This window comes from Chelonus insularis, unplaced genomic scaffold (assembly GCF_013357705.1).
Source record: "Chelonus insularis isolate UGA/USDA-ARS -01 unplaced genomic scaffold, ASM1335770v1 contig_24_pilon, whole genome shotgun sequence".
Lineage (NCBI taxonomy): Eukaryota > Metazoa > Arthropoda > Insecta > Hymenoptera > Braconidae > Chelonus > Chelonus insularis.
Genome location: NW_023276446.1, coordinates 1,644,812 through 1,669,007, shown reverse-complemented (window position 1 = coordinate 1,669,007; position 24,196 = coordinate 1,644,812). Strand labels below are relative to the sequence as shown.

The 24,196-nt window shown below is 30.3% G+C and overlaps 8 protein-coding genes across 12 annotated transcripts; 3 read left to right on the top strand and 5 right to left on the bottom strand.

Annotated features, from left to right (window-relative positions):
* Positions 1-479: 479 nt before the first annotated feature.
* LOC118064660 (thioredoxin-related transmembrane protein 1) lies at positions 480-2,349 on the bottom strand. The gene is made up of 5 exons (XM_035079423.1): positions 1,811-2,349; positions 1,551-1,712; positions 1,291-1,465; positions 1,097-1,198; positions 480-1,011 (listed from the first exon to the last, which is right to left on the bottom strand). The coding sequence occupies exons 1-5, from the start codon at positions 2,002-2,004 to the stop codon at positions 751-753; spliced, it is 894 nt and encodes a 297-aa protein (XP_034935314.1). The 5' UTR covers positions 2,005-2,349; the 3' UTR covers positions 480-750.
* A 561-nt stretch (positions 2,350-2,910) lies between these two features.
* On the top strand, positions 2,911-7,321 carry Pmm2 (phosphomannomutase). 3 transcript variants are annotated; one of them, XM_035079575.1, is made up of 5 exons: positions 2,911-3,229; positions 3,305-3,462; positions 6,098-6,191; positions 6,439-6,636; positions 6,712-7,321. In XM_035079575.1, exons 3-5 carry the CDS (start codon positions 6,132-6,134, stop codon positions 7,234-7,236), a joined length of 783 nt encoding a protein of 260 aa, XP_034935466.1. In that variant the 5' UTR covers positions 2,911-3,229; positions 3,305-3,462; positions 6,098-6,131; the 3' UTR covers positions 7,237-7,321. The 3 variants fall into 3 exon arrangements, with proteins under 3 accessions (XP_034935466.1, XP_034935465.1, XP_034935467.1); XM_035079574.1 differs by lacking the exons at positions 2,911-3,229; positions 3,305-3,462 and adding an exon at positions 5,606-5,738; XM_035079576.1 differs by lacking the exons at positions 2,911-3,229; positions 3,305-3,462 and adding an exon at positions 5,963-6,020.
* Sgsh (N-sulfoglucosamine sulfohydrolase) lies at positions 3,456-5,609 on the bottom strand. Its single transcript, XM_035079571.1, has 6 exons — positions 5,391-5,609; positions 5,144-5,273; positions 4,925-5,061; positions 4,165-4,866; positions 3,873-4,042; positions 3,456-3,790 (listed from the first exon to the last, which is right to left on the bottom strand). Exons 1-6 carry the CDS (start codon positions 5,494-5,496, stop codon positions 3,503-3,505), a joined length of 1,533 nt encoding a protein of 510 aa, XP_034935462.1. The 5' UTR covers positions 5,497-5,609; the 3' UTR covers positions 3,456-3,502.
* A 306-nt stretch (positions 7,322-7,627) lies between the features above and the next one.
* Positions 7,628-9,199, bottom strand: LOC118064741 (methylglutaconyl-CoA hydratase, mitochondrial-like). 2 transcript variants are annotated; one of them, XM_035079572.1, is made up of 3 exons: positions 9,099-9,199; positions 7,996-8,759; positions 7,628-7,912 (listed from the first exon to the last, which is right to left on the bottom strand). In XM_035079572.1, the coding sequence occupies exons 2-3, from the start codon at positions 8,739-8,741 to the stop codon at positions 7,753-7,755; spliced, it is 906 nt and encodes a 301-aa protein (XP_034935463.1). In that variant the 5' UTR covers positions 8,742-8,759; positions 9,099-9,199; the 3' UTR covers positions 7,628-7,752. The 2 variants fall into 2 exon arrangements, with proteins under 2 accessions (XP_034935463.1, XP_034935464.1); XM_035079573.1 differs by lacking the exon at positions 9,099-9,199 and adding an exon at positions 8,965-9,097.
* Positions 9,200-9,508: 309 nt separating this feature from the next.
* LOC118064739 (MATH and LRR domain-containing protein PFE0570w-like) lies at positions 9,509-14,509 on the bottom strand. Of its 2 annotated transcripts, none has more exons than XM_035079570.1 (8): positions 14,472-14,509; positions 13,965-14,222; positions 13,288-13,627; positions 12,809-13,075; positions 10,505-10,746; positions 10,232-10,426; positions 9,801-10,100; positions 9,509-9,716 (listed from the first exon to the last, which is right to left on the bottom strand). In XM_035079570.1, the coding sequence occupies exons 3-8, from the start codon at positions 13,619-13,621 to the stop codon at positions 9,579-9,581; spliced, it is 1,476 nt and encodes a 491-aa protein (XP_034935461.1). In that variant the 5' UTR covers positions 13,622-13,627; positions 13,965-14,222; positions 14,472-14,509; the 3' UTR covers positions 9,509-9,578. The 2 variants fall into 2 exon arrangements, with proteins under 2 accessions (XP_034935461.1, XP_034935460.1); XM_035079569.1 differs by having other exon boundaries at positions 12,575-13,075; positions 14,472-14,508.
* Positions 14,510-15,635: 1,126 nt separating this feature from the next.
* On the top strand, positions 15,636-21,717 carry gig (tuberin). Its single transcript, XM_035079568.1, has 5 exons — positions 15,636-15,859; positions 15,970-16,097; positions 16,175-21,180; positions 21,241-21,411; positions 21,479-21,717. The coding sequence occupies exons 2-5, from the start codon at positions 16,022-16,024 to the stop codon at positions 21,677-21,679; spliced, it is 5,454 nt and encodes a 1,817-aa protein (XP_034935459.1). The 5' UTR covers positions 15,636-15,859; positions 15,970-16,021; the 3' UTR covers positions 21,680-21,717.
* A 121-nt stretch (positions 21,718-21,838) lies between these two features.
* Positions 21,839-23,573, top strand: CNPYb (protein canopy b). Its single transcript, XM_035079577.1, has 5 exons — positions 21,839-22,286; positions 22,441-22,567; positions 22,639-22,773; positions 22,850-23,014; positions 23,072-23,573. Exons 1-5 carry the CDS (start codon positions 22,166-22,168, stop codon positions 23,241-23,243), a joined length of 720 nt encoding a protein of 239 aa, XP_034935468.1. The 5' UTR covers positions 21,839-22,165; the 3' UTR covers positions 23,244-23,573.
* Positions 23,514-24,157, bottom strand: mRpS33 (mitochondrial ribosomal protein S33). The gene is made up of 2 exons (XM_035079578.1): positions 24,005-24,157; positions 23,514-23,938 (listed from the first exon to the last, which is right to left on the bottom strand). The coding sequence occupies exon 2, from the start codon at positions 23,917-23,919 to the stop codon at positions 23,575-23,577; it is 345 nt and encodes a 114-aa protein (XP_034935469.1). The 5' UTR covers positions 23,920-23,938; positions 24,005-24,157; the 3' UTR covers positions 23,514-23,574.
* Between the last annotated feature and the right edge of the window lie 39 nt (positions 24,158-24,196).

The following is a 24,196-nucleotide window of genomic DNA, read 5'->3' as shown; positions in this document are numbered from 1 at the left end:
ACAATGAATTTTTGATCTCTTTATTGCTATTATAATTATTATCATTGTCTATTAATTGATTGATCAATAAAAAATATATTGTATAATGCAAAAATAGCCTTGTTGAAAACTCTGTCAATTTTTTTGGCAGTTTACATCTAATGAATTGTAATAAATTGAAATATACACAGTAAATAATTATTAATTGTTAGTTATTTATAATAAAAACAACCTAAGAAACTATTATATTTAAATGAATTGGAATTTATTAAGTCTATTAAAATATCAATTATTGAAATCGAAAACTATCGATATTTTATACAAATTCATTTGACTTCTTATATTAATAACAATGAATTGTGGAATATTATTAGCGCTGTCGTATTACAATTAATTAATACAGCAGATATTTCATTCGATGAAACCAAGTTTTACAATATTAATATAAAAAGATTAAAGTTGGTAAAATTGATTTGATTACATAAATTAAAATAAAAAAAATAGCTGTAGCAAAACTTTTTTAAAAATATTACACGCAGAAACTCCTTAATTAAATAAAATGCTACATTAAATTATTAATTATTTGATATCATTATAAAATATTTTATCATTTTTGTTAATTGTTCAGTCAAGTTAAGAGTAAATATTATCAGTTCATTAAAACGGTTAATTTTCGTAGTGTATCTAAATTCACACAACCACAATTTTATAGAAGTTTTGCAGTAATTGTTTATAATTATCATTAAAAAAAGAAGAATTTATTAATTGATATTAATCAGCCTTGCGAGTTTTACGTTTGCGTGCATTTGGACTGTTTGCAGCTGATGTACTTTTTTTATTATCCTGATATTTTTCTGAATCAGTTACTTCTTCTTCGTCTTCTAGATCATCATTGATACTATTAATTATTTCTTCTTCTTCATCATCTGATGATTTTTTATCAGCAGATTCATTGGAATCTTTTTCTTTTTGCTTCTTTGGTGATCGAGCGGGTTTAGGAGGATACACGAAATCAACAATACATACAATCACCTAATAAAATATAAAATAAATTTAAATAAACATAAATCACTATCAGTATAATTGATTTACAAGTTATGAATAAATAAAAATATACCAATCCTAAAAGAGCTCCAATAAGAATTGTTGCGACAGCAAAGATTAGATAACTTCCCCAAGTAGGTAAGCCGAAATCTTCCATCAACTGATTATGAATGGCCTGAAATAATATCATCGTAAGAAGAATGTAAAAATTATCTTTAAAACAAATTAGTTATAAATGATATCTCTGGAATGAATTCGTAATAGTACCCTGAGAACTTGTGACATTTTGAAGAATTGACTTATAATTGACATTTGTGTGGAAGTTGGGCTCTTCCAGCTAGAAATTGGCTCAACCTTCATCCAAGTCTTAGATTTAACAAAGTCGACAAGAGCTTGAGGGTCCCTAGGACTTTTGTACTGTCGAAATATTCCATCTTTAACACTAAAATATAAGTATATAATAAACTGATCAATTCCACAAATTGTAAATTAATGGAAAATAATTCTTTTTAAATCTTAATATTTACTGATAAATCGTTGGTAATGCAGTCACCATGAATCTACCACTTAATCCAGGTGAATTAGTAACATCAACCTTGCCTACATTAATCCCTAATTTATCTTTCATTTCTCCTAGATGAGCCCACGTAGGCTCAAGCTCTTTACATGCCGGGCACCAAGGTGCAAAGCTGAAAAATATTATCACATTTACTTGAAATATCATTCAAAGGACGATTTGGAGTATTTATTTCAATTTATTAGTGTTGATGAGTCATATTCAACTTACAATTCTACCATCCATTCTCCAGTTAACATTCGATCCCAATTATTTTCATCTAATTGATCAACAGCTTCAGTTTTTCGTTGAATATCTGCTTTAATTCTAACAATATTAACTGTACAGCATAACAAAAATACTAATTTTGTGAGCGAAAACATTTTATTATAATTACTAGAACTATTACGAACGATAGAAAACATTAAGATATTGCCGGTATTGTTTAACCTCTCGATATTTTACGTTGAACTAATAATCATACACAGAAGCTGTTAAAAATTATTTTACCGCTGATTATTAGCGTGCCAAACAAGCGGAACTATTGTCAACTTTTAACTTGCCAACTTGGCACCTTCTTTTATTAATTTTACAGATGTACAAATCAAATCAATAAATATTGTAATAATTAATGTATAAATATCAACGCCATTAATTTTTTATTTGAATAACCGCTTAGTAAATAATTATTATTAATTGACAATTATTTTTATTAAATTTTATAATTCTCAACAAGACAGTTCTAGCAGCTGATGGTTTAGAATTAGAAGAACAAGACACTAGAGACAGCGGGATATTTAAATTTGCATATTTTGTGGTTCATAAAAATTTTTAATTTCTTGGATTTAAATGAAAATTATTCATCAAATTCATGTGTCTATCAATGATTAATTTAATTTCAATTAAAATTAATCTATATTTACAATAAAAATCAATCTACAGTGATGGTTAATTTTATACAGGAAAACTATTTTAACGCATGCGCACAAATTATTTTTGAATTGCTAGTTCACAACTTGAAATAAATAATTTCTAATTAATGAAGACTTAAAATAAAACATAATAAACTCATTAATTAAATATAACTTGAAATAATAAATTTCCCATATAATTTCGAATTTCACTCTTTCAGTGTTTCAACAGTGCATACAAATGTCATATTTTATGCATTGTAAACAACAAAATGGCTGCGACGTGTGCATGTGTGTGAATGTATGAATAAAATAATCACTTTGTACCATTATATAAATATTTCCTATTACAGTAAATGACTCAGAAATTATTTAAGAATCAGTATTAAGAGTAAATACAATTAGTAAATTATAAATTCTTAGAAATAATTTCATGTGTACATTGAAATGACTTTCATTGGCAATTTTAGTGCTAATATAAGTATTAATAATTAGTGCTAAAGTGTTATGAAGTGTATGAAAATTAAATAACGTAATTTATTGATTTTTTCTTTAATATAATTGTATCATAAAAATTACTAAAATAACCAATGTCATGATAGTGTATCGTAATTTACAACATTTAAATACTTTAATGCTAGTGGGCACATTAATTTTATGTATGGTTTTTATTGTACAGATAAAAGATGTATATCACAAAACTTGTAAATATCATAGATATCAAGGTTACAAACAATCGGTAGGTAAATTGATGAAAAGGTCTATTATTTAGACACAATTTCAAATATTAATATTCTATTTTCTATTTCAACAGATTAAAGAAATACTAATGAATTTGAATGCTGCTGAGAAAGTAATGAATAAATCAGCAACTCATCTTCATCAACTGAATGATGCCTACTTGAAGTACGAAAAAGACTCAAAAAATACATCTTTAAAAGAGAAGTAGTGAATAATTACATATTTAACCGTGTGAGTATTTTTCATTATACCATTTTTGATGTCAAGTGTTCTAAAAGCTAGTTGACATACACCCCAAGTTGCTACGATTTCCATTAATCGGCTCAAGAACTCCACTTGGAGCACAAATCCATGGATCATCAGTATCTTTTTGCCATTGAAATAATTTTTTCTTCAATTCTTCAAACACATTCTTCATAGACGATTTATCAGCGATATTATTGAGCTCTTCTGGATCAAGTTTCAAGTCGAATAATTCCCATTCTGGTCTATTGTAGTAATTGTTCAAGGTTTTAGTCCATCTTAAAGGCATTTGTAATCGAGTTCTGTTCAAAAGATCCTGAAAGAAATTATTTATCATCAATCATATCCATAATAATTAACGTGCGTGTAGAAAGATAAATCAGTTGTATATTATTTACTTGAAAGCTTGGAGATAAATAGAAATCTTGGTCAATTGGGAAGGGCATTCGATAATTTAAATTATGAATTAATTTATATCTTTTAGTCCTGGCTACACGCATTGGATAGTACATTGTAACTTCATGATGTGTTTGACTTGCAAATATAATTTCATCTTTAGTGACAGGTTCTAAAAAAAATTATCGTACCGAAAAAATTATTAACTTGCCGTTAAATGAATGGGAAGTTCGTAGTCGGGGCACAAAGTACGCCCAGGCCCATTTTTATCAAATATAATTTTATAAATTTTACCTTTAGTTAGAAGAGGTAATAACGATTTTCCAGTTAATTTAATCTTCTCATAGATATTATCACGGCTAATATTGTACCAATCGAGAATTGTCGGAACAATATCTAATAATGATGTCATGCTATAAGTAACTTGATTTCTTCTTTCTTTGTGATATGGAGATGAAAGGATGAAAGGTTCTACCATGCCAGGATCATAGAGATTAGTTCTTCCATTAGGAAATGGTATTCCATTATCCGAGGTATAAATAACTAGAGTATTGTCTTTAAACCCGCTATCTTCAAGTTCTTTCAAAACCAATCCAATACCACAATCAAGTCTGGAAATAGTTGTATATTGAGCAGCAATATCTCTTCGTGCCATTTCTGTATCTTGAATATAATAAGGTACTACTACTTGGTCCCATTGATAATAAATCGGTTGCCAGTCTGGTATACTTCCCATTCCAACATCTCCATTGCCAAATTTCTCACAAAAATTGCCATAACGTGGATTCGTGTGACCACAGCGATGTGGATCATGGAAAGCAACGTAAAGGAAAAATGGTCGGTCACTTTGTTTAGCTTTTGATAGGAATTTTCTGACCAGTAATTTAATCTTTGTTACATTTCTTCCTACTTGGAGTATTGAATTTGTTTCTTCAGTTTTAGCAAAATCAAAAGAATAAACTTGACTTGGTCCTACATGTTTCTTTCCAATGATTCCTACCAAATGTAATTATATTAATCAATAACAAGAAACGAGACTTGAAAAAAAAATTACCTGTTAGTACATTCTTCTTTTTTAATATAGTCGGTAGACTCAGAACATTATCAAACGATTGAAAATGATGAACACCATGATGAAGACCATACATTCCATTCTGATGGCTTGGTAGTCCTGTTAAAATTGAAGCTCGACTGAAACGATATTTTTTGTTATTAAAAATTTAGAATGGACTTTAAAGAGTCTATCAATAAATACATCAAATGAATTCATCACCTAGGCGAACAGCTGCTAGCAGACGTGTAGGCGTTATTGAATATCAACCCTTCCTTTGCTAATTTATCTAGATTAGGTGTCTGACATATTTTATTTCTATATGCTCCCATTTGGAGACCACCATCATCAGCTAAAATAATTTTATTATCAACAATTAACGTATTAATAATGACACATAATTTTTTTTTTTAATTTGAAAGTACATTCCTTTGTACTCAATTACAGGAAAAAATTCAAAACAATTTACCCAATAATAACAGGACATTTCGCTTCTGTTGATCATTCTCTTGAGCGAAATTTACGTTAATTAATGAATTTAAAATAGTTAAAAAAATTGTACATTTTAATAACATTTTAAAAATATGTACAGCATTTAATTGAAAAAAAGAATGGGAATGATTTCAACACCTTTCGAAGTACGAAATCAGTTAACTGTTTTTTTTAAAAATGCCTCACATATCGTGTAGATATATATATTACATATATTTTCTGAGTGTACACATTGTACACACTGTTTATCAAGACTCAGTAGGTAATTCATCTTATTAACAATTTATATCGTTCATTACCGCCTAGCATCATTTTGCCACGTTAGGTGATTATTAATTTTTTTTTAACAAATTTATTTGCATCATTTTGACTTAATTAACAATATTTAAATTCAAATTGTTCATTATTTTTATAAATTATTATTAAACATTATTTTTTTTGTTTATTATTCTTGATGTTATAAAATCAATTTTTTATGTTTAAATGAACTAATTATTTATTATATAAAAACATCATATTTTTTTACTTTCTAAATCATTATTTATTTTTCTAAAGTCCAATAAAAGGCAAAAAGACGTATGTGCTTTTGGTATTCAAATTTTAACATGTATGTTCTGATACTAAGTATCAACAATCAATAAGCACCGCCTTTCACGTGACTGATTTGAGAAAAAATTGTTTCAGTGAACATCTTTAAAACAGGTTGTCATCAACAACAATGGCTCAAAAAATTATTTGCTTATTTGATGTCGATGGGACTTTGACCAAGCCACGTCAGGTAACTTTATTATTTGATTATTATATAATTATTTAATTGATTCTTTATGTGCATAAGTTTAGTTGACAAGGATTATGTAAATAAAAGTCATCAGAAGATCCGGCTTTTATTTATGAATAATATCTAGTCATTTATTTTTCCCTGATATTTGATTGAAAAAAAAAATTTTATAAATGAGTCTGAACTTGTTTTGAAAAGTTACTAATTTATTTAACAGGACTAATAAATATTTATTCCTTTTTCACAGAAAATTGAAACAAGCATCGAACAAAGTTTATTTGAGCTTGCGAAGAAAGAAAAGTTTGATATTGGTGTTGTTGGTGGTTCAGACCTCGACAAATTAAAAGAGCAATTAGGAGGTAATGATATTTTCAAGAAATATAAGTACGTGTTTGCTGAAAATGGTCTTATTGCCTACAAAAATGGAAAGCAATTACCTTCAGAGGTAAATGAATTTTATATCACATGAAGACATTAATTCTTGAACAAATATTTAATCATGTTTTACTTATTTATTCAGAGTATTCAACAGTTCATTGGTGAAGATGCTCTTCAAGATCTAATCGACTTCTGTCTAAAGTACATTTCTGAATTAAAACTCCCCTTTAAGCGTGGAACATTCATAGAATTTCGTACTGGCATGATAAACGTTTCACCAGTTGGACGCAATTGTAGTCAAAAAGAGAGAATCCAGTTTTATGAATACGACAAAGAACATCAAATTCGAGAAAAATTCATCCTTGCTTTGAAAAAGAAATTCCCAGATTTAGCCTTGACTTACAGTATTGGTGGACAAATTTCTTTTGATATTTTTCCATTTGGTTGGGATAAAACTTACTGTTTACGTCACATTGACGAGTATGACGAAATCCACTTCTTTGGAGATAAAACACGAAAAGGAGGCAATGATTATGAAATATATGAAAGTGATTTGACTGTTGGTCATCGTGTTGATAGTCCTGAAGATACAATTAAACAAGTTAAAATTTGCTGTGAGATTCGTAATGAAAAAAGAAGCAGAGAATCACCTGTACAGTATTTATAAAATTACAAAATAGTTTTTATATTTCAAAGAGCTTTACATTTTCAACAAAAAAATATATTATTATAAATTCGGTATCTTTTTTATCATTCCATTCATAAATTAAATTTATATAAAAATACAATTTTATTCAAGATTAAATATAAAACATAAAAATGTTAGAATATTGAAATATATATATATATATATATATTAGATCAAAATGAATATATTAATAAATCATCATATTTTAACTTTTGGTACTGTTAAATAAACTGTAAATCATCACATAATATCCACTAACGTTACTCTTAGGATGTTTAACCCTTGTGTTAAAATGCTGTAAAAATGTTAATAATATGACAATTTAATTTACTTCAGGTAGTGAACACAAAAAAACAATTGAAATTCATGATTTAATTGCTTTTGAGCCGGGAGCTCAATATTAAATTATTATTTTTTTTTATGCAAATATAACACTGTGGACACTCGAGTACCCGGGTATGAACACAAGGGTTAACCCCGATCACATTTAAAAAATTAAATTCCTTGATATATAGGAATGCGTTTGGCAGAGAAAGCAGCTAATCCTTCAATGCGGTCTTTAGTATGAAGTAGCTGTTCATAGCATTTTTTTTCTATTTGAAATCCACCCTCTATAGGCATCTCAATTCCTTTGGAGATAGCTACTTTAGCCATCCTGTGTGAACAAAAAATATTTATTAAATTATATAATGATTAAATAACTTTTGTTTTTTAATTTTAAATGGTTTAAATAATTACTTGACACCAATAGGACCATTAGGAAGAATTTGACGAGCAATTTCTAGAGCTGATTGATAAGCAGCATCTCCAATTTTATTTTGAGGTACGACTTGGTTTATCAATCCTATTTCTTTAGCTTCATTAGCATCAATAATTTTAGCAGTATAAATCAATTCTTTTGCTTTCGCAGGTCCAATGACCCTTGGTAGTCTCTGAGTACCTCCAGCTCCTGGAATAATTGCCCATTTGGTCTCCACCAGACCCATTTTCGCTTCACTTACAGCAGTTCTGATATCAGTTGCTAGCGCAAGCTCTAATCCTCCACCTAAAGCTGCACCATCAATCGCTGATATCACTGGAGCAGGTACCAATTCAAGATCATTCATAAAACTCCGTAGAGAGAGAATATACTGACGAATATCATCTTCACTCATTTGGAAACGTTCACGTAAATCGGCACCAGCACAAAATATTTTTGGTACTAAACTACGGACAATAAGTACTCGAATTTTTTCATCCTGATGAATGATAGAGACTGCTTTCAGCAATTCTGCTACCATGTTCTTACTCAAAGCATTTTTTGCTTCAGGTCTGTTCAAACTTAGCACAGCTATTCCATTGTCTTTTCCATCAAGATAACTTAATCTTACTTCTCTCACTTTATCTTCTGGATCTCGAAGAGCTCGGGTAGACATTCTCTTAACGATTGACAAACAATCATGAACCATTTGCTTGGTTTTCAATCTTGATATTAACCCAACCATGCTGATTTAATGAAGAAGCTGTTTTTTTGTAAAAACAAATTAAATTTCGTATGTATAAATATTTATTTACGTTCTTAATTAAATTACTGTTATTATTAAAAGAGAAGATTTATTTTTTTACAATAAAATAAAAAATTAGATTCGTAAACAATAATTTAATAAAGAATGTAGACTTAAAGCTTGAAAAACTGGAATCAAGGATAAACAAGTATGAAATAATTGCACAAGATGATCGATCTGAATCACTATAATCAATGAAAAGTGTCAATAACAGAATTTAATACTAAATATAAATATTATTTAACAGTTATATTATATTAATTATTCAAAATGAATGGTAGACACATGCAAACTTACGAAAAGTGCTGAGTAAACTCAAGTCGATTAGACGAAGTTGTGTCTCTTGAATAAATGAGAGGGGGGAATACTGATGACCGAACAAACGCACAAATACTGTTATATTATAAATGGAGGAGTATATGTAGCTATAACTTTTACTCTTGCATTGATCTTACGTTCGTTATTTATCGCAGACATACACAATGACAATGATGTATATATTAATGATCAATCATTCAAATGTGTGCATTCACAAGGTCATCATAGTCTAAATTATGATGCAAAAATAAAAATTAACTCAACACAATTTCTATTTTTTTTATTACTTATTTTTATTACCTTCTTTTAATTAGATAAATAAAAATATCTATTTACATAGGTAAAAGTTGATTAATTTCTTAAACATTATATAAATTATGATGGTCGTCTATTAAGTTGATAAATAAATAAATAAATAAATGGAGCAATGGATTTAATTTGAATAAAAGAGATTAAGTCTTATGCTGTTGGTGGTGATTTAAGCATTGATTTAGCTGCTATCGAAAGTTTTTGGGATACTACGTGAGCTAACTCAGATGATTTTCTCCAAATAAATTCTCTCGTGCTATCATGATCATCTGGACTATCCACACGTACCTGAAAAAGATAATATTTTATCAGTTTATTTACTTTGCTTAGGAAATTAATTCCTTGGATCTAAGTGTTATCAGTAAATTCTACCTGTCTTGGTTGGAGAACTCGAATAACATGTAAAGTAGCAGCTCCTCCAGGTAAAACTCGAAGACTTAATTTTCCTGACATCTCAGCTGTTGTAGCTGTTGCACTTCGCAATTCTTTTTTAGAAGCTCTTCCAAATTCTTTCTCTACTTTCAATACAAGTGGTCCAAGATTAAATTTAGTCCTTATTGTTGTATGATCAGACATCATATTGACCGAAACATTCCCAGATCGTTTCAGTGATGCAAGACCATATAAAGTAGCTCTAGCTCGTGATTTTTGTTTTGGTTTTGATTGTTTTGTCTAAAAGGCAAAAATTAATTCATTATCCTACAACTATTCCGTTTATAAACTTTCCATTAGGAAGTTATTGTAAACAAATTCGTAATTTTATTATCTTTACGTTTTGAGACATTTAAATGCATATTGAATACCTTATTTTTATTTATAGTCTGTTTTTTGACAGGCTTTGATTTAGTTTTATTCTTTGTCAAACTTGTTTTCTTTTTATCTTTGCTTGTTGATCCACGGCTACTGCTACTACCAATTTCCTGTTCTAAAGAATCATTTTTCAAAGAATTAGTTTCAACTGCTGACTCATTAAGCAGTGATTCCACAGTAGTAGCTTCCTAAAAATTGATCCAAACAATCAATCAAAAGCTCATCATAATCTTGAATAAAAATTGATTACATTTATTTGTACTTACATTTATTTTGTCATCAACCTTAGATACTTCAATCAATTGTCCTTTTTTACCTTTCTTCTTATTACTCTTCTTCTTCTTGTTATTTTTATATCCAGCATTACGATTGGTAAGTTTGACGATAACAGGATCATAATTATTCTTAAGTATCTTATTGATTCTTCCCAGAATATTGTCAACAAATTGATTGTACTTAGCTATATAAATAGCGGAAACATCGTTGGTAGTTTCAGGTTCAAAGCCACCTGTGAAAGAATGGTTATCAATGATGATTTAAAATATTTATTGATCCCCGGCCTTGTTCGCATTTTTCGAGAGGTCATACGTTCAAACGTCGACCTCCTTTCGCTCTCCAAATCAGAAAGCCAGTGGCAAGGTGTACTAGATGGAGAGTAGAATTAAAGAATGAAGGAGGAAATGATGAGAACCTACTTATACCAAGTCAATAATGCTAACGGAGCTCAGAATTTCTTAAACCAAACGAGTCTTGTGATGTGGGTCATCAACAAGTCCACTTTCTGGCATCTCACTTTAAGGAATTCATGAAAATACCTGGAAGGAAGAGGGGAGGGGAAAGAGAAGTTGGAATCTCTGACCCTTTATATATCTCTTTTAGTGGGTCAGGGTCATCTTTTAAATTACTCCGGGTCATTGACACCATTTTTTACCAATGATTTACACTACTTTGGCAAAAGAAATGATCAATTGACCTACCTACCACCCAACTCTTTATCATTTACTTTCTCCCAAAGCACCAAAATGCATTGAAGTTAGTTTTAGCTTTTTTTATTGCTTTCCAAAGCTGAGAAATTATTTACTCTAGTTTTTTTGGTTCATTAAACTTTCATATTCAATAAGAGGAAAAATGATGAATGAAAATGAGTCAAGTTTTGATTCTGTCCAGGTTATTTCTCTTTGTTACAGTCTACTGTCCACCTTAATTGTCTACTAATATTATTAGAAAGAAGTCTACAATAGGTACTAAGAAAGACGTGACGAAACGTAGATTATATTACGTTAAGATATTTTTCTACTAAAAAAAATGTTCTTTTGCATTGGATAAAAATATGTTTTCTTGTTATTATTTAAGAAAGATAAATTAAAACACTTGAGCATTTAGCACGTCACGTTAGACTTTAGTGTAACACCGAGGTTCTGGACACGAACCATCTAAGAAAAATAACACAGTTTTGTACAAATTACAGCCATTTGTATTTTTATAACTTCAAAAATCCGAATTAAACATTTTTCTGTACAATATAACTTTTTTAATTCAATTATTTTATCAATAATTTATCTAGTTTTTTTTCTCTTTAATTAATTCACTCTTGATTGTAGTAAATTTTCTCACACACGCACTCGCACCCGGGCCTCCACATGCTTTGTGAAAAATTTAACAAATGTTAGTTGTTTTTCATTAATTTAAAACAATCATAACAATAATTATTAGCAGTATAAATAATATTATTAATTAATTAAATAAATAAATAAATAAATAATGGTCTAGAAAGTAAATAAAAAATTAATATGAAAATACACATCTACATTTGTCATTTAGCAGGCAAAAAAAAGAGGAAAACGTGACGTTACCAAAGCTTAGTATTTTAATACTACTTCCTTTTTCCATTACCCGGAAGGAAGAAATAACGTTATTAAAAGCTATACGAGCCCCGAGACATGAGAACGAAAGCAAGACAATTAGATCGAATACTCACTAACAACAATTATAAATAGTCACAATAAAAAGAAAATATAGTAAAAAAGCTTTCAACAACAACAAGTTTTGTTAGCAATCATTAATAGTCTTTCTAATAAAGAAGATGATAGAGTATCTCGGGGGGAATCTTCTCCTTATTTTTCAGATGATGAAAACATGGAATATTCATCAGTAATTGCTCCATTTTGAACAGTAAGCTCGACTAATTGTTTACTTGACTTCTTTTTATAAAATTCCTGTCGAATTTTTCATAACTATATTAATAAGACTTGATTTCTTTTGGAGGCTTGAAATTCGCGACTGATGTTTACGCGATTGCTTGCTAGTGTGTTTTTTTGTCTTGCCCTTGAACTCACGTGCACTTCGCGCTCCAATGTCAATGCCATCAGTAATATCATCATCGTCATCATCATCTTCCTCATCTTCCTCATCGTCTTCATCGTCATCATCATCGTCGTCAACGTCGGCTATGGCAAGATCATCGTCATCGTCATCGTCATCATCGTCGTCATCATCACTTGTAGTTTCACTTGGTATGACATTTGATGATGTTTGTTGTATGATTGCTGGTTGTGCTTGAATTTCACCACCTTCAATTGCTCCAGCAGCTTGGCCTTGAGGTACAACATCTACATCCTCTTCGACTTCTTCATAAGTTTCACCAGCAGTGTCTGATGTCGCTTGAGCTCCATCTGATAAGTTTTCAGCACCTACTGAAGCTTCATCAGCAACTGAATTTAGGTCAGCTTGAACACTCGCAGGAAGAACTGGTGCCTGAGGCGATTGAACTGGACTTGCTGGTTGGACTTGTTCCACAACGGAACTAGTCTCATCATCATCATCGTCATCATCTTCTCCTGTTAATAATAAATATATCTTTTAATATCTTAGAACAATATATTTTTATATTAAAATCAATTAATGCAATAATTTTATTTAAATTAAATAAATGTAGGGTATTTTACTAAGTAGGGCATACGCTTGAATTATGTTAATTTAACCGAGTCGAAGCTTCGTGTACCGTTATTCTAAAGAATCGTATATAAATATAACGGTCTTAACAATTTACCTCCAAGAATGTCATCAATGAATCGCTCAATATAATCATCATCGTCGTCGTCATCGTCATCATCTTCTTCACCTTTTGTACCTTGAGGTTCATCGTCGTCGTCATCGTCATCGTCATCATCGTCCACAAGATCTAAAGCATCTACATCATCATCATCATCGTCGTCGTCATCGTCATCGTCACTACTAGTTGTTGCTGTTCCAGATGATGCCTGTCTTTCAGCAACTTTATCCTCCACTTTGACTGATGATTCTACTAGTTTTGGTGCTGGTACTGAATTTACAAAAGCTAAATAGCTCACAAAGAATACCAATAATACTGCCACAGTCTTCATAGCTTTCTGTAAAGATGTTTAGATAAGTTTATCTTTTAATAACAGGAACTCAAGATAATTGTTATAATAATTTTTAAATGATAATAATAAAAGGAAGTTAGTAGTTGAGAGAAATGAATAGAAATAAATAATGTTAGCAAGAGATTCTCATAATTATAATCACTATGAGATATTAAATACGGGTTTTCTCACAGTAACACTTAAATATATACTTGTATCCATAGAAAAATTGATTAGACACTGTAATCACTAACTCATTTATTTATTTTAATGCCTACTATTTATTGGTTGAATCAAATAAAAAATTCTTTCATTTTTATTGAAGATTTTTTTTTGCACTCACCTAGTTATTGTTATTCTTATTAAATAAATCCTAACATTCACTGGAGATAATAATAAAAAAAACTCCTTTAGTTTTAAAATTTTGTAATGAAGAAGTTAAACACCTCTATGCCACAGAGGTGGTACTGTGAAACAGACGCTCAGCCGAGAGAACTTGCTCTTATATCTACGCCCGTCCATCGTGTCTTCCTTCCACCACGTCTTCAGATTATGTTGGAGGGAAGAAGATACTTTTGCAACTCTCTGAATCTCTTTCTTTCTAATTATTTTACAATAAAAATAATCTTATATTAAAAAACATGTAGAATAATTTCTTGATTGATAATTGAATCTCGAAATTGTAAATAACCAATCTAATTATTTTTATTGAATCTTTTTACTTTGTTAACTATTATAAATCAGGCAAAGTAGCAAGCCTTCACGGGCGTGTCTAACTGTAAATTTGACTTAAAGGATTGAACAATTTCTTGTCGATTCAAATTCATATCGAAAATAAAATTCATAAGACCTTGAAAAACGTTAGAATTTCAAGAAAACCAAGCGGTATTTGGAGAATTTTTTGTTGAAACATAAAATATTGTTCCATTCTGAAAAGAAAAAAAATTCATCTAAGCTTCTGAATGCTATGGTGATACTGGAATTAATAATAATATTCTTACCTTAAGTAATTGTAATTATTGTTAAACAAAAATAATATTATGTAGAGATTAATTGTTTATAATATATTTAAATTAATAATTATAATATAAATCATGTCTTTGAATACTCCAATCCATAAATTCAACGACTAACGAATTTAATCAACCATTAAATTAGGTATGCTTCTTCCTATTATGTTCTAAACAAGGCATTGAAAAATCCGTAATGTAAACATTCTTTGATGATTACATCCTTAGCAATAAATAATAGCTTTGAAACTTAAGTTTCTGTCGACAAACATTTTAATATATAGGATTTGGTGTCAGTATGCATGGTTGGAAGAAGTAGTCCGTCATTCGATACGCCGTTGGGATTACTAATCATACGTATTTGCAGGTACATCGAGGCAATTGTAACCACCAACACATTACTTTACTTCATTTTAAATCACACTTTTCATCCATATGATTTATCATCATTCATAATTTGTTGACTTTGACTTTTTATATCTTCGCATTTATCCAATACAACTTTCTTCCTGTTCATAAAAAATAATATGACTAGTCATCCGGCAATCATTAATAATGTTCTGATGAATATTATATTTTTACAAATTATTAAATCACTTTAAAAAATTAAACAATCTTGCTATGAAGAATACTAACAATAATGACTCGAAAAATTTTTATTTATTTAAATTTATAATTGTAGATAATTATTTAGGGTTATGTTTTTGATTTTTTTCTGTAATTTTTAATTAACTATGAAATTTTGCTTTTCTTTATCTGCTACAATTTTGAATTAATAATAAATAATTATCTAATTATTATTCAATTATTTGGAGCGACAAAATTTGGCCAGTTTTGATCAAGCGTCATATTGATTGATGATAAAATAAATATCGCTATTTGTGATAAACTTGATAGACATCTATAGAAAATAAAAGATACTTTCAATCAAAAGCAATTCTTTGTAATCATCAATCGATTGAACAGATGCAATTTTTCATTTGAGGTTAGAGTTAATTTTCCAAATAATCCAATGTTCATTGAACCATAAGAGAATAATAATATTATCATTTTTTATAAAGAATTATGTTAAATAGAAGTAAATGAAGTTGAATTTTATTATCATTAATGTAAAAATAGATATCAAGTATAATTGAATATGTAATTATTCTTCTACTATATTTCAAAAATCATTTTAATATTGTATTCTATCAATTACTAATACAGTAAATTGATACATGACAATGATGTAAGTGTACATAAATAGAGTAGTTGTTATTTCGTTGATAATCTTTTCTATTCCAAACATATTAATGTTGATTTATTAACAAACCGGTGTAATAAGTTGATTAATTACAGAATGGTAACAACTGAATAAGATTGGTTCTTGAACCTGTAGAGATATGATACAATGTCTAAAATGAATATCAAAGAAAAAGATACAAAAACTTTGGAAAAGTTTAAATTATTTTTTCGCAGTAATAAAGGTTAGTGGAAATATATTTTATATTTATTTTGTTTCTATTAATACTTTGTTTCATTTTTATTCTTCTATATTTATCAGGAAACTACAAATGTAATGAAGATCACATTCTAACCCAAGAAATAGAGAGAGAAATATGCTCTCAAAATCAGATCCATCATCGAATTCGAGCAATAAAGGATCTTTGTGATGATATTCGACATAATAATTGGGAAGAGAAAGCTGCGGAAAAATTATGGAACTTGGTTAAAGATTTACTCAGCAAAGATACTCCAAAAGAACACCGGCATACTGTCTTCAATTTTCTCTGTTGCCTAGTTGAAGGTCAATACAGCAGACTGTCATCACTAATTCGTGTGAAATTTTTTTTAATTGTTAAAGACCACGAAATTCCAGAAGATATATATTTAAGATTACAATTACTCCAACGATTAACTACTAATGGAAAAGACATTCGTGATCTTGAAGAAAAAATGGGTCCTTTTTTGCTAGAATGGATGCCATTGGTAACAAATGTTGATGGTCAAAGGGGAGCAGATTTTTTATCTTTACTAATAAATGTTATTAAATATAATTCAGCTTATATTGATGAGGAAATTGTTTCTGGTTTGGTGCAGTACACTTGTCATCTCTGCTGCTGTAGCAACAGTGCAGATGTTGTTTCAGGATGCTTATCAACACTGGAGACAATTGTCGGCTACCATAAACTCCAAGCTGATTCTTTACAAACCTTTATCGCTGCTTTATGTAAAAGTGTTAATGTAGAGAGTTATTGCTCGATAAGTTGGGAAATAATGCGTAAATTACTTGGAACTCACATGGGCCATTCAGCTTTATGTACAATGTGTCGATTCCTTCAAGATCCTACATTTCAACGAGATGTCAGATTACTTCGTGGAGCAGTGTTTTATGTGAATATGGGACTTTGGAGTGCTAATAGAATTCTTAAACTAGAATGCACTCCAATATCAGTACTTCCTTCTTTTTATCAAGCACTCAACTGCAATCATCCGATTGTTGTCTTTGAAGTAATTCTGGCTATGAAAGGATTGATAATAAAATTCGGTGCAGAACTTTTAGAACCTATTTGGAGTATAGTCCTAGATATTATAGAAAAGGTGATTGATCATGTGGAAAAAAGTAATCAACCAGCTACGAAACAAGTAATTCCTCCACTTCATGAAACTTTGAATAGCATTGAGTTTTTAATTGACAATTCTCAGTACAATGGAAGAGTTCAAAGGTTTTATGAACTTGTTGAACGATGTTCTGATGCAAGACCTGAGAATTCAGTGCTTAAGTTAATTGATTACCAAGCATCATTAATCAATCCTACATATTATCATTGGCAATTAAAATTAAAGGCACTGATGGAACGTTATTATACAGTAGAGTCTAGAACTAACATTAGAGTAAAAGTGTTGGATGTGGTAACAAAAGTAATCCACATCAATAGATCACGATATGAAGACGAATTGATTGAAAAAATAATTGTCCCTTATCTTCAACATGTTGACATGGATCCAGATATAACAATAAGAAATGTTGCAGCTAATATGTTAGTGGATTTGTGTTTAGAGTGTGAAATCAAGAGGTGTTTGGAACTTTTGGATATTTTAGAAAAAATTATTAATAGACCTTTTACATCAAATACGCCACTAACAGCTGATACTGATATAAAAGATATTAAGACTGGTGTAGTTGGTCTGATAAAAATTTTAACAACGAAAATTTATCGATTGCCTTCTAGTCATGCTATTACAGCCTACAAGATCTTAGCAAATCATCTAGAATTACATTACAAAGAACCTCAAGTATTTCTTCATGTTTCTACAATTCGTTATTTAATTTTTAAATGTTTTCTAAAAATTCGAGTTAATTCACTCTATCAATTGGGATTTGCTGAAACAGAAACTAGTAATACACCTCACTTCAGTCCATATTTACTTTTGGAGCATGTACCATCAACAATTGATCGCTTAGGATCTGGAGGAGGTAGCAGCAGTCCACCACCAGTTAGTCCAGCATTTCTTCAACGAGTATCTTTCCAAGTGACATCTTTATCATTGGCTCTGGCATGTAAAAATATTATATCATGTCTAAAGCTTGAAAAAGATTGGAAAGTTCTGCAATTTGTGTTGAAAGAAATGCCAAATATTATGCAAAATCGAGCTCTTATTTTATCTAAACATAATAATGATATTGACTACTTGACTGCTGTAGTATGTTCAATGGTCACAGATAATCATCTTAGAATATCTGAATCTTTTTTTAATATACCACAGAGAATGACACTCAGTGATTTTCTCATGTGTGTTTTTTCAGTTTTAGCTTCCCTAGTATCTTATCATGCTCATTTGGATCCAAATCGACAGCAATATTTGATAAAATGCTTGGAGATAGGATTAACGACTCGATGTGTCGGCCAGTGTATTACTAGTTTAACAACTTGTACTCTAGAAATGCGTGATGCTATGAATAAATTACTACCAGATGTTTTAAAACAACTATCTAAAATATCAGCAACTGTTCACATAGCAATACCAATTCTGGAATTTTTATCAACTCTTACAAGATTACCTAAAGTATTTTCCAGTTTCATTTGTGATCAATATCGATTGGTTTTTGCTATTCTTTTACCTTATACCAATCCTTTTAAATACAATCATTACATAGTGTCTTTAGCACACTATGTCATAGCTATTTGGTTTTTAAAATGTCGTCTACCTTTGAGAAAAGATTTTGTTAAATTTATAACAGCTGGTCTGAAAGGTAATGTCTTGGAACCTCTAGAAGGACTTTTAAAGAAAGATTTTAGCAGCCTAAATGAAGACTCATCTCACCGAAAACGTAGCTCGAGTTTGACTGAACAAGGAAGTAGAGGAAGGCGAGAACGACCAATCGTTGGGAATTCTATAATTAGTGATTTAAAACCTCCAATGGATGAGAACTTGATGAATTTAAATATTGAATTAACTGAAACTTGTTTAGATCTTATGGCAAGATATACCTTTTCTACATACACTGCACGACCTAAACGACTTCCTGCTGCTGACTTTTTATTGAAAGAAGGTCAATCAATGACTTGGCTGCTTGGAAACCGATTGATTACTGTTACGACTAGTGGATGTAGCTCTAAAGCAATGAGAGGTGGATTATGTGATAATTGTTGGACTGCTTGTAAAGCTTTTTCATCAACACCAGAATATAAAGCTGGTGGAAATGTTCTTCGGAGATCTTCAGAAGAAAATCGACTATCTAGACAATCTTCAGGACATACTGGATCTAGTGGGAATACTGCAACTAATTCCCCAACAGAAGAAGTAAAAAAATCAGTTACTGCGGTTGCTGATGATGATTCAGGAAAACATACAATAGAGAAACGAGACTTTGCAGGAGAAAAAGACATAGAGAATAATAAATTAGATCAAATTCTTGGCAATGATAAGCAAGATGAATACTTACCTTGTGCATGCTGGTGCCAGGGATGGGCAGAAATATATGTCCGCAGACCAACTGGTGATGTCTCTTGGATTATGAGAATTCAAAATTCAGGACAGTTTGACGGCTCATTTGAATTACCAATGCATGATATTACAACACTTTATATGCCTACATCAGATACTTGGATAAATCGAAGTCAAGATACGACAACTACAGAATCATTTGAAGATGAAAATGAGGAAAAATCAGATGGAAATTCGGCAGCAGTTGGTGATGAACATCAGGCTACTGCTTCTAAAGCAACTGGACCTATCACTATACCTGGATCGCCTGGAGCAAGGTTTAGTACGTCGAGACAAAGCTCAAGAGATAGTATTGAAAGTTTAGAAGATGGAGATGATGACTTGAGAAAGTCGAGAAATCCAGTCAGAAGATCCAATTCCAGTCCAGAAATGAGTGCTAATTGGAAAAATCCTTTTCTCAATAAAGACAAATTAATTATTCAATCTGACAATACCAATTCAGCTGAGTTTGATGGAAAGCATGGAAAAAATAATTATTTTTTAGTAGCTAAAGACATGAGAGTCAGCTGTGAAGCTATTCCTGAAGAGATATCTGGAATGGGGACAACTCCACCATCTGTAGAAATTACTGGAGAACATTCCAATGTTCTTAAGACACAGTATTCCTATCCTGAAACTACTCAACCAACTGGGAATAATAGTGGTAGTAGTAGCAGTAGTAGTAGCAGTAGTAGCCATAGTAATAACAATAATATTAATAGTAACACAGTGCCAGCATCACCAACTGCTGTTCAATCCTCAGGACATTTTTCAATTCCAAGAAATCATCAGCATCATTTATCATTGTCAAAACCACCTCAAAGTCCAACACAAACTTATTCACGAACATTATCAACAGATACAAGTGTCAAACAAATGTCTTCAAGTGTAACTGAAAGCAAACCACCAAGCGGAAGATTTCATCAGAATGATCGGTCTGATCAAAAGAAAGATGATAGACCTGATCCATCAGCTTTACCACCGTTTTCATTTCGTGATCGTGGACATACCATTTCAGTGATGTCACCTGTCAAGCCTCCTCGGGCATCTCCACGCATCAAAGAATTACCAAAAACCAGAATGAACCCAAGTTTTGTATTTCTCCAACTCTATCATTCATCGTACTTTGGTAGTACAAACGAAAAACCTCTTCTAGTGTCTCCAACACCACCTTTACAAAGAGCTATAACTAATTTTGATAGAATTCAACCTTATGAGACTCATAAAATTGGAGTTTTATATATTGGAGCTGGTCAGGCATCTAATGAAGCTGAAATTCTTGCTAATCAACATGGTTCATTGAGATATGCAGAATTTCTCCAGCGTTTAGGCACTCTAGTGTGTTTGAAGGATGTAGATGAAAGTGTTTTCCTTGGTGGACTTGATCGTAATGGAGAACATGGTAATTTTACCTACATTTGGCAGGATGATGTTACTCAAGTTGCCTTTCATGTTGCTACTCTCATGCCAACTCAACAAAGTGATCCAAAAAGTACAAAGAAAAAGCAACATATTGGAAATGATTATGTCACGATTGTGTATAATGAAAGTGGTGAATCTTATGATATTCAAACTGTGAAGGTAATTTGTTTTAATATTTACTCATAGCTATTATCTAATTATTTGTTTAAAATATTCCAGGGCCAATTCAACTATGCTTGCGTTGTAATTCAACCCTTGGATCATGGCACCAATCAAGTGACAGTTCAAGCGAGAGAAGAACTTGCAGAACACATTGGTCATAGTGAATTGAAAATTATTTCCGATCAAAATCTAGGTATTCTAACCAGGCAATTAGCTCTTCATGCTAATGTAAGTAGATATAATGCTACGAATAAATAAATTAATTATAGGTTAATAACTGAATGATTATTTGTAGCTTGCATCAATGGTGTCATCATCATTAAAACAAAAAGGACACAGTCCTTACGCTTCTAATTGGCTTGAGAGGCTTAGAAATATAAAACGACTAAGACGTAGACTCCAGGAATCATCTAACAATAATTCTACTGGACAAATCGATGAACAAAGATCGAGTGAACGTGTGCGAATGGATGATTTTACAGAATATACAACATAGAGAATTATGTAATTAATAAAAACATTAAAAAATGATAATTATTATGAAGAAAAAATTTATTGAAAATATAAAAATACTAATTGAATGGCATATAAACATTTTTGCGGGTGAAATAGTATTGTAGAGAAAATATATTACAGTATCAGAGAGTAGAAATGGCTTAGAAGAACCACCATGTTTGGCATTCAGGTATAAAATAAGGGTGCAGGTAGAAAACTTTCGGCCAAAAGCTTTCACTTATAATACGTGGTTCTTCTAAAATATCTTTTTTCTTTGTTAGTTCAAATAATAGTACTGATAATCAACAATTAGATGCCAACCGAGCTCTTTTAATTTTTTATTGTAATTTTTGTAAATTTTTAGGTTATTATTTACTTTTATTCAAATATTAGGATTTTTAAAACAATTTTGTGCTTTCATAAAATTTTAAATAATAAATTTGTGCCTACCCTACACATATACATAATCAGATTAAACATAACCTAAATGTCGCGTTCGAGTACTCCAAAGATGTTTAAAATAGTTGCTCTGTGTTTATTATTGTTTGGCAAAATACTTGCCGGCCCTGAAGAAGAGGAAGGTGTTAAATATGCTAATAAATGTGAAGGTAAAAAATAATAATGATTCTTTTTTTTTTTTGTTAAATAAATAATATAATTTTCCAGAGAAATTCTTAAATAATTGATAAATTTTTTCAGAATGATGACACAGTCTTTTAATGTTTTATTATTTTATAAATTATGCCATTTTTTATATTTTAGCATGCAAAGTTGTTGCTCATGAACTCGAAGCTAGACTTGACGAAACGGGAAGAACTCATGATGTTTTGGAGATTGGGTACTCTGTAGATGATGTTGCTCCAAAGAAAAGGAAGGAGTATAAAAAATCGTAAGTGGAGTAAAATAATATTTCAATAAAATAAAAAAAGATCTAGTAATTGATTGTTATTTTTTTTCTAGTGAACTAAGACTTGTAGAATCTTTAGAAAATATTTGTGACCGAATTTTAGAATATAATATTCATAAAGAACGTCAAGACAGTACAAGATTTGCCAAAGGAATGAGTCAGACATTTAAAACTCTTCATGGTTTAGTGTACGGTAACGATGTTTAATAATTTATATTCATTAACTCGAATTTTTTATAATATTTCTTCAACATTCTTCTACAGAGATAAAGGTGTTAAAGTAGAACTAGGAATTCCGTATGAGCTGTGGGACAAACCATCAGTGGAAATCACAACATTGAAATCTCAATGTGAAGATTTGCTTGAAGAGCATGAAGCAGACATAGAAGAGTGGTATTTTAATCATCAAGGAAAAATATCTCTTCACAAGTATGTATTTTTCATATTTGCATTCAGTAAATATTCTAATTTAAAATTGAATTTCAGATATCTATGTAGTGACAGAGCACTAGTGGGTGAAGATGACTCTTGCTTGAAAGAAAAAGGAGATTCTAATAAACTCCAGAAAAATAAAGCGAATAATAGTAAATCAAAGGACTCTAAAGACTCGAAGACTGACAAAAATAAAAAACAAGGAGATCGAAAGAATGAATTATAAATCATGTAGAACATTTTTTATTTGTATATTGACGACATTGTCATTAATGACCCTGATAGATTTGAAGCATCTTTTTATTAATTTTAAAACGACGAGCACAATGGGTGATAAAAAATCGGTTAACTAACTGATGTGTAACATCCAAGTGTTTTTAAAATATCTTTAAGTAAATGCTGAGATTACTTTTAACCCAACTGCAAACCCTTGATTGAAATGAATCCATCAGGGAATGACGTTTGAGATTTTTAAAATTATTCATAAATCATAATATATTATTAGTGTGATAAATATCATTTATTGTATTAATAAAGTAATAATTGTCAACACAGTTCTACTTTGCCTCTTTTTTATCTTTCTTCCCTTGATAACCATGTCGAGGTTTTTTACCTCGTAGAACTCTCAATCTTTCGATTTCTTCATTGAAATCTTCATGTTCATCTCTGTAGAGTCCATAAAGCCTTAAACACCTCATTAACCATCCAATCTCTGGATGTCGAGGATAGTAAGATGTTATTTCTGGACATCTATCAGCTGGCATTTCACTGAATATTTTAACAACTTTCATTGATCGATTATGTGTTGGTCTTAATGGCTCACCAAATATTCGAGCACTTAATCGATTCATTCTTTTGGCATAGCCAGTATTCATATTTGCAAGATTGACGTATTTAGACATTATTATTTGTATAAATTTACTGAAATGTTTAAAAATATAGAGGTTATTTCTACTTGCAAGATCTTAGTTCTATTAAAATACTTACGTTAGTTAGTGTCAGTCCAAAAATTCAGTAGCCAAGACGATATAATCAATTAATTTACTCATACATTGAATTATTAATCTATAAAATTAATTATTTCCAATGTTTTTAATTAAATACTTGGATTAATAAGAAATTTTGAATAACATAACCATAAAAAAGTACAGCTTATTTCAAAAACCAAAAGTTTCTGTC